The sequence below is a fragment of the Procambarus clarkii genome, chromosome 16 (assembly GCF_040958095.1).
Source record: "Procambarus clarkii isolate CNS0578487 chromosome 16, FALCON_Pclarkii_2.0, whole genome shotgun sequence".
Classification (NCBI taxonomy): Eukaryota; Metazoa; Arthropoda; class Malacostraca; order Decapoda; family Cambaridae; genus Procambarus; species Procambarus clarkii.
Genome location: NC_091165.1, coordinates 11982892 through 11996075, shown reverse-complemented (window position 1 = coordinate 11996075; position 13184 = coordinate 11982892). Strand labels below are relative to the sequence as shown.

Genomic DNA, 13184 nt, shown 5'->3' with positions numbered 1-13184 from the left:
ATAGGAGCTGCGTTGTATGGGTCGAGAGGCCTTCTGCAGTTACCTTCAATTTTATGTTCTTATGGTAAGCCACTGCTGATTGACCTGGCTAAGTTTGCATTTAAAATATACAGCTTGCCAAGCAGTAATGGCTGAACGGGTATTTTTGGTAGTAACATATGTGAAAAGCAAGCTGAGAGCTTTGGAACTAGGAAGAATGGAACTAGAGCTTTTAATATGAATCTTGAGTATGAAAATATATACATATTGAAGAAAACCTGGCAGGTATGCTGTTCACCATTCTGTAACATACAAGAATGAGGTTGTAGATACAGAAGACCTTCCTGATAATAATAAATATTGTTGGACTGTGAAGACGTTGTTGAAGGACTGCACACCATTCTTACAGGTGTAAGAACTCTTGTATATATAAATAAATAAAATAAATTACAAATTACTATTCATGCAGCAAATATTGATAAGTTATCATATTATTGCACATTTTTATTAAATACATGCAGTGCTAATATTAACAAAATCATTAAATCATATAGTGTACGCTACGTATTAAACTACATTACTTTGAAAACCGTATTAAGTCGCTGAACAAAATATTGGGCTCCTCTAATGGCAAATTCGCGAATTTTTTAGATTAAGCTGGCGACTTGCAGGCAATAAGATCTGGCAACGGTGGGCCGGGGCGAGATCAGCTGGGAGCGCAGGCGCCGGGCCCGCCATATTGTCCCTCCGGCTGCTACCACCATCACAACTCCCGGACAACATGCAGGGAACATCCTTCTCCAGCCTCAAGAGGCATCCAGCTGTAAGTGTATAATAACAGATAAGAGGTGAACCAAGGTTTTTAAACATCAGGATATTTTGAAATACCTCGGTATATGGGGCTAAATTGGTTTATTTATGTTTACATATGTGAGGGGGGCAAGCAGAACATACAAATTGTGACGTAGGTAAGGTTGTCGGGTCTTTCTCTTTCCCCTGGTAGTTGCTATCCTCTTCCAGCACGTTCCCGCCGTGTTACGACACTAACCCAGAGTTAATAGGTGATCTGGCAAGGGGGGCAGAATTACTACTGTGTGTAGTTAGCCGGCTTGTTAAAATTAACAGTGGGACCCCCAACCGTTGGTGCGTATTTTACTTGTAATGGCCTAGTTGTACTTGCGGTGGTGAGCTGCACCTCTTTAGTGTTTTATATAGTGAGTTTTGAAAGTACATATGTTGATTAAATGGTACATTCTTGCAATGCCACTAACAATATTTTGAGCAGATCCTCTACTAAACTAGGTGAAAATCTTACCTAACATTACATTTGTTTTAAAAAAAACATTTGAATTCACATAATTACTATAACAATTTAATCCTTCAGCCGCTAAGGGCCATAATGGCTTCAACAGACAAGCGCAACAAAAAAAAAATTTCATTTTTTTTTTTGTCTTATGAAAGTGTTGTACCCTGATCACGGGGAATAAAAATCGTAGGTAGCATATTTTGGGCGTGATAGTGGGGAAATCTGGCAAAGAAAAGGCATTGACAGAGCAGTCGTCATGAGGTCTGCTCCGCTCAGTCTGTCAGGCGGGGGTTACCACAAAGATATTATTACTTATTTCAATGTCTGATTTTTTTTTTTTTTTCCTCCAGTAATATTATCCAATAGTGTGCATTATATTTATATAATGTGTGAACCATCGGTGTTCTCAAAATTGTGTTCATTTTAGTGATTATTGTTTTATGCACATAATTTAAACAGTTTTGCTGTTATACGTATAACGTGTATAACGTTCACCATAACGAACCACTAAATTATTGTCAAAAAGCAACGAAGAGTGGCAGTCACTCGCCACCACTCCCTTATTTTTATTTTTATTTTATTTATGCATATACAAGAATGTACATAAGGAATGTGAGGATACAAATATGGTAATTACAGTCTTGTAAAGCCACTAGCACGCGCAGCGTTTCGGGCAGGTCCTTAATCTAAGAAAATTTTAAGGAGGTAAATACTTGCAAAATTTATAGACAAAAAATGATAAGATTACATGGAATGAAAAAAAAGATGAGAGAAAATTATAGGTACAGTATATTAAAGCACATAGGTAGCTATGATTGATTGCAATGACAGCTTAAAATGGTAGTTGACAACAAATTGGTAGGCACAATACAGCAGAAACAATATAAGATTGATTGCAATGACAGCTTGAATGGTAGTTGACAAAAAATTGGTAGTCACAATACAGCATATGGCTAGCACATAAAAGACAGCAATGAACACAATGATAAGGTTGTTTGATATTACATAAAAATTAGGAGATTGGGTAACACTAGGTACAGAGCAAATTTAAAGCTCAGTGTAGGAAACTAAATAGATGAAGTTAGGTACTTTTTGGTTTTGCTTTTAAATAAGGCAAAAGTTAGACTTACTCACCACTCGCCAACATACTCCTCCAACAATACTGTTTTTGCTTTTATTCTCTATACACAGATGTTAAATATAAGTATCTACATGTTTTGTTCACCATAACTGTACATCTAATCTTGTAATTACCTAAGTGTAGTTACAGGATGAGAGCTACGCTCGTGGTGTCCCGTCTCCCCAGCACTGTCATGTAATGCTTTGAAATTACTGACGGTTTTGGCCTCCCCCACCTTCTCACTAGTTCCAACCGTCTACCACTCTATTTGCAAAAGTGAATTTTCTATATTTCTCCAGCAGCTTTGTTTCGTTAGTTTAAATCTGTGACCTCTTGTTCTTGAAGTTCCAGGTCTCGGGAATTCTTCCCTATCAATTTCATAGATTCCTGTTACTATTTTGAATGTAGTGATCATATCGCCTCTCTTCTATCTTTTAGTTTTTGCATATTTAATGTGTCTAACCTCTCCTTGTAGCTCTTGTCCTTCAGTTCTGGGAGCCACTTGGTGGCATTGTGTTGAGTATCTGGGGCTTTGACTCAAATATAGAATTATTTAATTATGAGAAATAATATAAATCAAAGGACTACCCACTGTTAAGAGGGAAAACAAATAAGTGATTATAAGATTGACACTAGAACCAGTGCCTGTGTGTGTTAATTTAACAATCACTTAGAGAATGAATGGACTGTATTATTGATTAAAGTTAAAAGCCTCATATATCAACATTGGGGGTATTTCTAGAAGTTCATATATATCTAGGAACCAGTGTGGTTCATCACCAGTTCATTAATGGGGTTGGTAAAATAGTAGAATCTGAACTAGAATAGATTAAAAAAAATCATGAAATATTAAATATATTGAAAGATTATTAAATCCTAAGAAATACCAAATGCAAACTTATTGAATACTGAGCCATAACTTATTGCATTATATTATTCTTGATCATCCTATATAGGCATATATAGAAATTAAATAAGCCTTATTCAAATTCTCTACTAAACAAGATCGTCTTATCTATAAGACGACTTCACTAAGTCTGTTTCGCTACTCGTCCTCATGATCACAAGGTCCCACTAAGGAGGAAACACCAGTGGTGAACATCGTAGGTGAGGGAAGAAAAAACTTGGTTCATCCTCGTCTACACGTTATAATCGGGGGAAATTTGAGTAGAATTTGATTAGGCTATAATTTATTCCAATATTCACTGAAATTGGAATTAAAAATGTCAACTACTAACATTGTATTGTTGGTCTTCTCACAACTTAACAGACTACCCACAAATACACAATCTTGAATGATGCATCAAACCAGAAAAGTACACTTAACGTGAGCGTGTTGGGACACTAAAGCCTGCCGATATCGCGTCTGCCAGTTCCTGATGTTCACTGCTGTGAACGTGTGGTTACGGGCCATGACTATTTGTTGACTTGTAATTAAACAGTTTAAGTACTGTAGACCACGTGAGGTTGTTAAATGGCTGCCGTCTGTGGGAGCACGTGTGCACCACGCGACGCCTTGTGGCAGTCCAGCCTCCTTCCTCGCACCACGCTCAGTCCCGCATGCGCAGAAGCGCTCATAGCGATCCCGGACAAACCATTTCGGTTTATTATTAATTATTTGGGAAATGGAAAGAGTACAATTTGAACTATTGCCAATAAATATATTGGATAATACCTTATAATAATGTGCAGTATTATAATACAAGAATGATGTATTAGTGTTGGAAACTTTCCAACAGCTTGTATGGTGAGTAAAGGCAATAAGACGTAGCTACTCGCACAGTCCGCTGGTGGCGGCCAGACTCGCTAATATTTCTCCAACAATTGTTTGTGGTGTTATTACACTATAAACACACATTATATACAAGTATCTAGATGTTTTATTCTCCATACCAGTACAAATAAGCTGGTATGGTGCCCAAAGACTATAGTGGCCACCAGTAAACATGACAAATTGTGCAGATGACGCAAAATGACGGCTCCCAACATACTCCTATTGCTGTTATTACTCTATACACACGTTATGTATAAGTATCTACATTTGTGTTCACCATAGCAAACCACTAAGCTGGTATAGTGAAGGCAGTCAGTAAAAGGTGGCCACAGATTCAGACACCACCCTCCCTCCCTATAGCATTACTACTCCTTCCATTGAGCAGAGCGCTAAATATCGCCACAATCCTGCTATTATCAGAATCCTGGTCAGTTTTATCACCTTTTGTCAAGGGTCTTCTGTAATACTATCATCGCTAAATAATAGCATGTACATATTTTGAAATTTTTAGGCAATGCCGTGATCACAAGCTGAACAGAAGTGTTGTGCACTCGTGCTGCGTGCGTCAGCCTCGGTGACTCGCTCAATATTGAGACTTGCACCCAGGAATGTTGGCCACGATTTTTTTCTAGGTGGCGACTACCAACTATTGGTCATGGCTGCACTATAGCTGCCCCTATCCCATGCGGGGCATTTAAATTAAAGCACTAGACACTAAAACGGCTATTAATGTATTGCGTGGTATCAGTAATGTTACTCAAATCTCTATGTATTGTGCTATCTATGGGTTAAAGTTGAGTGGCTCTCTAGGATGATTAGTTCACTTGCCAACTGCACAATTTAAAGGCAAATGCAATATCCATTGAGAACTAGGACCACTTTTATGACTAGACTGAAAAATTTTAAATGTTTACCTGAATTTACCTGGAAGACAATCTAGTAACCATATTTGTGGTATACCTGGAGCATACCTGTAGATGGTTCTAGGCATTCTACTCCCCGAACCTGGCCTGAGGCCAGGCTTGACTTGTGATAACTAGGTCCAACAGGCTGTTGCTTGGAGTGGCCCACAGGCCCCCACATCCACTACAGCCTGGTTGGTCCGGCACTTCGCTGGTATTGTCAAATTTTCACCCTCATCCCCCCCTACACTTTTTCTGGTCATTTTTTTTTTTCCAATTTGACTATGAACTCTAGTAATATTTTTGGCATTTACTGCATCAGCGGGTAGACAGTTCGTGGGTGAAAGAGCATCTCTCATTTTCTGTTCTACGTTATGGCACGAGTTTGAAGTTGTTGCCCCTTGTGCATGTTGTTTGATCTTTTCAAAATAACTCAAAAGCTGCTGCTGTTTAATAGTAGTATAAAGGGGAAAAGTTTGCCTGTCCATGTCACGTTTACAAAAGCTGAGCCTAACAAAAGTAAGATTTTTTATGTAATATACATGGTGTCATTTTAATACAGGCTTAGGTTTTGAATGTTTCTTTTTTAAAGTGTTAGAAGATAGTGGTATGGAAATTTATTTGGATCAGGGAGGTTCAAATCGGGTTTACTAGCAAGGGGGAAATTTAATTAATCCTAGAACACTGAATACATTAACACTTTTGCACATGTAGGCACATCTGTCCATTATTTTTTTAAAATGTGAGAGCTGGGGATGCAGGTCGCATCCCCGGTTAAAATATTTAAAATTCTAATTTTTATCTGATCATTCTGGGACTGGGTTAAAAAATGATCGCCTTTAGATTGTGCATACCTTGAAACCATAATGACGACGTAGCCTGACAATTAAATTAAATTGGCCAAAAAATAAATAAAAATGGCAAAATTTTTTGCTAAAATTGAATTTGTTCTATTGCGAACAATTTGATATCAAAACAAACAACGTAGATTAAAAATGTTAACGCTGGAAAGATTATAAATACTCGTGGTGTTGTCCAAAATTAAAATATTTAAAATTCCATTTATTCTAGCATGGGACTAGTTTTACAATGTGCACCTTTATATTGTGCACAATTTGATACCAAAATGAAAGATGTAACATGAAAATTGATGTTATCAAACTGAAAAGAGTATATACATTAGGTTGCCGGTGTGCCAATTGGTGCTCGCTCATGGGTAACGGTTGGCCAAATTTAGGCTTTGCTGTGGGAGGGTTGCTCCGGGCTTTTGGACCTTGTATGCATATACGTATGTAAGGACCTTGTATGTAAGGAATTTTATTGCTAACACGATGATACCAAAAGGAACGACGTAGCACGAGAATTGAGAAACACTGAAACGCGTATACACTTCGGTGTCGCCACACTTGCCCGAAATGTCGGGAGCATTTCGGGGAAGTCTGCGGTACTCATGAGCCGAGCATGAAAGTGTTAGAGCAAGTGACCACTGTAGTTGCCAAAGGACTGAACTCAAACTCTGTAAAGAATAAGCAACTGGAGAACCCTTGGGTCAAAGGAGCCTGTGCTTGGAATGTGGTTTAGTAATCCTTGACTTGATGAAAAATCGTATAGGTAAAATTAAGGTGGCCAGTGAATGTCTTGGTAACCCAATGAGAATGGTGCTACCCAAATATGGTTTTGTGAAAGGATTTTTTCACGGACTTAAGACCTGTGGACTTTTAAGCTTCTGATTAACCCACTAAAAGTAGATATACCTGTAATATTTTTCCTTCAGTATGGGTTTTTATATGTAAGTGAACAAAAGCTGAATTTAGCATCCAGTGTAAATATTACAATTTAATTTATTTACTGATTTTCTTGGAATACTGTTTGTGTGAACCTTAGGATTTCAAGATTGACTTTGAAACCTAAGATATGTTATATACAAAAAAAAAATCACAATTTAGCAAGGAATAATTGTTTGCAGCTGATCCCACTCTACGTCTTCGTGGGTGCTGGTGTTGTTGGTGCATTTGCCTACACACTCCGCCTCGCAATAAGAAATCCTGATGTATCGTGGAACCGTGTCTCCAACCCAGAGCCTCAGAAGGAGTATGCAGAGAAGCAGTACAAAGTAAGTTGGACAAATAGGTCAAGTTGTAACCTTCATGTGTGACTGCTCAGCTGGTGGTGCTTGCATATGAAGTGTGCATGTGGTACACAATGCTGTCTTGTATAGCTTCTATCTTTAAAACTTAGTTTATCTGCTTGTATATCCATATGATGGTTTCTCTTGGTATTACTGCCAAATTAAGAGGGTAAACAGTAATGCACAAGTTATTAGAAGATAATCAGTGACAACTTGAATTATTTTAAATTTACAAAAAATTGGTTGACTAACAACTTGGAAATTTTGAATTATTTAAAACATTAAATACTGTATTTATAAATGTAAAGTTTTCATATAACAAAATAGTTGTAAACTAGTTAACTCTTGAGTGCTGTAAGTAGCTTTGAAAATAGAAAATACATTTAAACCAAATTTTGTAAAATGTCCTAAAATAGTTCTTGCCATGGAAAAGTCATGGGAACAGACATGACTGAAGTATACTGTGTAATGGATGAAAGGGTTTGCAGAATATTGCAGTGCAAGAATTCAAAGTTAGTCTGTTTTAAAGATGTGTGAAACTAGCAATACCAGTTTTCTATGAATGCTTTGTATTCATTTCCTCTCTGAACCATGAGGGTTTGTTGTTCATCCACTTTGCATTTATTAGTTTCAACAACTAATTTACTGACTTCAGTTTATTGCCCATTGAACATCCTGCAAATAAATCCTCCTGTAGTCCTCTCTCCTGTATTTTCTGGCTCCCCGTCTTGTTTCAGACTTTGATTTCTACAATGTAATCAAAACCATATACTTTTACCTGTAGGTCACTGGCTCCTAGTGGTACCTCCTTATTTTTAAGTTCTTTGCATCTTCATTTTGGGTAAACGCCAGGTTTAGAGCAGCTGGTAGATCACTACCTCTGTCTTTTGTCAGCCTCACTTGGGGTTTTAAAATGGTGCTTTCAAGCTTGGAAATTAAGGCTTGTAATGCTGATTCTTGTGACATTAGGGTTTACAAACTGTGGCTGGCTTGGTAAAATAACTATTGCTGAATAATCATAATATAGTACAGTAATCATAAAGTACAGCTATACCTGTGTGGGTCTCAAACTAAACCTATGTTAAATGGACTCCTTGGCACAATTATTGATAATTTAAACTAATAAATCCTTGGCCATTTTTTTGTAGCTACTCTACCTTGGAAGGGTTGGAGCAAGATAGTGCATCCTTCCAAAATCCAGGTTTCCTTTATCCTGAAATCTGTGACTATTGGGACAATAAATGCCCAGGTATTATGTATGACAGGCTCTTGAATGTGAATGAAATAGGCAGTGGGATACGACTCTGACCAGGCTGCATATTCACCACGTGCCTAATTTGTGGCACACCCAGTTCCTTATTATCCAAATTGTCTTTTCCAACTAGTCATATACAAAAACTAGTTGTCATCTGTCAAAGTGCAGTGTAGTTGTCATTGTTCAAAATGTTGTTAATTGTTAATTATATTTTTTCAGTTCTACTCTCCAGTCCGGGACTATTCAACCTACAGGGCTCCCGTTCCCAAATATGAAGAGTAAAATTATATACAGTATTGATTCCCAGTAACTATAAAGTTAGCCAATTAAAATGGCTGATAATTAAGATGTAAACCGTAATGTTGGCCGTAATTGGTATTAATAGGTTTTAAACGAGATAAATTTTTAACATTAGTTACTGGAAAATTTCCCAGCATGTTAGCAATGCTGCTGTGGCATGAAGGACAATAATGTAGATAAACTCTTACTGCAATGTGAGCAGACAATAATTAGATATTAAGGTATCTTCAGTAAGCTTTTAAGAATACAGTAATTAGATTTTTAGTTTTCAGGATGAATCTTGTTACTGAAGTTCATTACTTTGAAAGTTTCTGATTTTAGTATTTTAATTTGTACAGCTGTTGTGTATAAACATTTTAAAAAATAAATTATCCTTCTGATGTAGTGTTCAGACTTTATCCAAACCCATAGCCAATCTCGTATATTTGCATACCAGAGTAGAAATACAATGTGTCAATGGTCTACTAATGTGTAAGCAACCAAGACATTAATATATTAAAAGGCTTTTTAAATTATTGCACCATGTTTTTAGGTTTTCATTTATATATATACAAGAGGTCTTACATTCTGTACAGTCACTAGCACGCATAGCAATTCGGGCAAGTCCTCTCCAGTTACCCATTTTACTGTTGGGTAAACAGAGGTTAAAGTTGAGGATTGGAGAGTAAATGCTCTCCGGCCAGGATACGAAACCAGGCGAGTGTCTCGCCACCATGACACGAGGACTGCTGGAGTAGTCCCTGTGTCAAAGTTCTCATATTGGCATCCTTGGTGATATTTAGCGCCCTCTGATTATCCCGCACATTTGATGGTGCTACATAGCCTTCCCGGTTTGGTGCCTTCTTTTGATAATTACTTACACATCTTGCCTGACTAGGTTAATAGAATTCTATGACCAGGTATCAAAGATAAAGCAAGAAAGAGAAGGCTGGGCAGACTGCAATTTCTTGGATTGTCGGAAAGCCTTTGACACGGTACCGCATAACTGGCTGGTACATAAGCTGGAGACACAGGCAGGAATGCTCCAGTGGATAAGGGAGTACATTAGCAATAGGAAGCAGAGAGTTATGGTGAGACCTCAGATTGGCGTGAAGTCACCAGTGGAGTCCCATAGGGCTCTGTACTCGGTTCTATCCCGTTTGATATATGTAAATGATCTGGAGGGTATACTTATTTCTCAATGTTTGTTGATGCCAAAATTATGAGGACAGGAGGACGGCTGGAGGCTTCAAAAAGACCTAGACAAGCTGAAGGAATGGTTGAACAAATGGTTAATTTAACCCAGCAAATGTAATATAATGAAGATAGGTGTAGGGAGCAGGAGGCCAGATACAAGGTATCATCTGGGAGATGAAATTCAAGTCAGAGAGAGAAAGACTTGGGGGTTGATATCACGCCAGACCTGTCTCCTGAAGCCCATATCAAGAGGATAACATCAGCAGCATATGTTAGGTTGGCCAACATAAGAACGGCCTTTAGAAACTTGTTAAGGAATCATTCAGAGCTTTGTATACCACATATAACAGACCAATCCTGGCGTATGCAGCTCTAGCATGGAGTCCATATCTAATCAAGCATAATACTTGATTCTCGAACGCTCGACTGCACCTGTCGGGCCCCGCCGTCCCTCCACTTTTATCTGCTGCTCCCTGAGCTCTCAGCAACCCTCAAATGATGTAGCATCCCTAGAAGGCAGCCAAGTACACAGTGACACAAATGTGATTGTGGGCGTGTCTTGATTGTTTCAATCTCATTTCGACCTCACTAGTGTTGCTCTCTGGAGAAAGCTGTGCCCGACGATCACTGCTGCTGCATCAACGAGTCTTCCCTATTTGTGCCTGCCTACATTTATCCTGCTACCATGAGTAACAAACCCAAGTACGGTAAGGCCACTAAGAAAGATAGCACACCCATCAGGAACAAATCAACTAGCCAGGCTAGCAACATGACTAGTTCAGCTGTCCCTCTGGGGCCGCCGACTCCCCTCAACAAAAACTATCTCGATCTCGTCACAGGCAATGCAACAATTATGTAACCGTATGGATCAACTTAAACGAGCTGCCGCCCCTTGTTCGGACTTAGCGCTTTGCTGATAACCCATGGCTCAAGTTATTAACCCAAATACATGAAGACCATATGTCAGTAATCCAAGAGCAATCTGCCTTGATGATAAACCTGCGAGGTTTAGCTATAGCCAAGCTCAAAGATAATAAAGATCTGTGTCGACCTCCTCGAACTAGAATTAAGCTCACAAGAACAGTTACTAATTTTAAACGAGCAGAAACCACTAGAAAACAGGACAAAATGTTGCAAAAGTTTGAGAATCATCTTGCCACCCTACAACAGCAACACACAATTACCTAAGACGAATCAGACCAACCTAAACTCCTTGATTCTGTCGTTACCTCTTCACGTGATTTTTCCCAAGAATCTGACGGAGAGGACTGCTGCCATCGTGATCCAGGAATTGAAGGATAATATAAGGTATTCAATCCAAAAAAGTGATATCAAATCGGCTTATAGAGTGGGTATCAAATCATTATATTATGGGTATTATACAGCACATGATGGGAATGTTTTAACTTGTAATCACAATGTTTCTATAACTTGAATGCAAGATCTCTAAGCAAACACTTTGAATCAGGGCATTAACATCATCAAACAGTTGACAACAAATTCTCTCTGGTTGTTTATTGAAACGTGGTTAAAAGATGACACTACTCAACTCGACAACATGCCTAACTACTCAGCTATTCACAACTGTCGTCCTATACAGAGGTGGTAGTACTTCTCTTTACTACCACCAAGAACTGACTTGCTTACAAGTAATTAAAACTAAAGACCCTTGTGGAGAGTATATATTTGCCTGTTTCAAAATAAAGGGTAGCGATACTGTCCTGACTGTGGGAGCAGTCTACAGGATTCCTAACACTGATGTGACTGAATTTAACTAACCTTAGAAATCTAATACTAGATAAGACTAACACATGTACATATACGGCACGCATAGACGAGATAACACACCTAAATTATTGGGATAGTCTCAAGCTCTCCAAATGTACTCTCTAGAAAGGAGACGAGAGAGATCCCAAATAATATACACATGAAAAGTACTGGAGGGCCAGGTCCCAAATCTACACAGTAAAATAACAACGTACTGGAGTGAACGATATGGAAGAAAATGCAAGATTGAACCAGTGAAAAGCAGAGGTGCCATAGGCACAATCAGAGAGCACTGTATAAACATCAGAGGTCCGCGGTTGTTCAACAGCCTCCCATCGACTAAGAAATATTGCCGGAACAACTGTGGACATCTTCAAGAGAAAACTGGACTGTTTTCTAAGAGAAGTTCCGGATCAGCCGGGCTGTGGTGGGTACGTGGCCCTGGGGGCCGCTCCAAGCAACAGCCTGGTGGACCAAACTCACAAGTCGAGCCTGGCCTCGGGCCGGGCTTGGGGAGTAGAACAACTCTCAGAACCGTATCAAGCAGACTGAACAAAAACCATCTAATTATTTCTGGGGACTAACGTTGACCTCTGCGAGCCTGATAACCCTCCTGCTGCTAGTTTCCTTAACCATATGAATTCCTACTTCCTCATACCCTTAATCACTAGACCAACTAGAATCACTGATTATACTGCCACAGCTCTTGATCCAACCCGTTCTCGCAAATTTAATAAGTCAATATTGACTTATTAAATATGTGCATAGGTGACATACTTAACATAATAGTTTCCCTTGAAAAGCTTCATAGAAAACACCGACCTTACCTAACCTACTTAGTATGTTAAGATAAGCATCTTATTGCTTCGTAATTACAATTATTACCTAACCTATACCTATAATAGGTTAAGTAACAATTGTAATTACGAAGCTATAAGATGCTTATTTTAACATACTAAGTAGGTTAGGTAAGATCGGTGTTTTCTATGAAGCTTTTCAAGGGAAACTATTATGTTTAGTATGTCACCTATGCACGCAACTAATAAGTCAATATTGACTTACCAAATTTGCGAGAACGGGTTGCTTGATCACATCTGGACCAACATAACCTCTGCATGGCTTCAAAAGCACTACAGACCATTACTCAACATTTCTCCTAACCAACATTAACAAACCACCTCTAGATACAAGGAAGATAAGCTTCAGGCTGCACAATGAAACTTCTATAGGCAATTTTATAGCTGCTGCTTCAAATATCAACTGGAAGTCCGAATTAGGTAACATAGGGGACATTAACCTAGCAGTGCAATCATTTCTTCAAAAAACTTCACGTGGCAGGTTCTTGATGACCTCCATGGCAGTGACCATTTCCCCATCCATGTTTCCTTTTTTTCTTTTCGTCCTTCCCTCTCCTTCCCGAGGTGGCAGTTTGCTAAAGCGGACTGGAACCTATTTACCCTCAGTGCTGCTCTCTCTG

At 38.7% G+C, this 13184-nt stretch overlaps 1 protein-coding gene across 1 annotated transcript; it reads left to right on the top strand.

Annotated features, from left to right (window-relative positions):
* Positions 1 to 745: 745 nt before the first annotated feature.
* Positions 746 to 9144, top strand: ND-MLRQ (NADH dehydrogenase (ubiquinone) MLRQ subunit). The gene is made up of 3 exons (XM_045745548.2): positions 746 to 802; positions 7048 to 7194; positions 8684 to 9144. Exons 1-3 carry the CDS (start codon positions 761 to 763, stop codon positions 8744 to 8746), a joined length of 252 nt encoding a protein of 83 aa, XP_045601504.1. The 5' UTR covers positions 746 to 760; the 3' UTR covers positions 8747 to 9144.
* The last annotated feature ends 4040 nt before the right edge of the window (positions 9145 to 13184 follow it).

Coding starts and splice junctions, on each gene's coding strand:
- ND-MLRQ (XM_045745548.2), top strand. CDS start 761: ATGCAGGGAACATCCTTCTCCAGCCTCAAGAGGCATCCAGCT. Junction 803..7,047: donor GCCTCAAGAGGCATCCAGCT/GTAAGTGTATAA, acceptor AATTGTTTGCAG/CTGATCCCACTCTACGTCTT. Junction 7,195..8,683: donor ATGCAGAGAAGCAGTACAAA/GTAAGTTGGACA, acceptor ATATTTTTTCAG/TTCTACTCTCCAGTCCGGGA.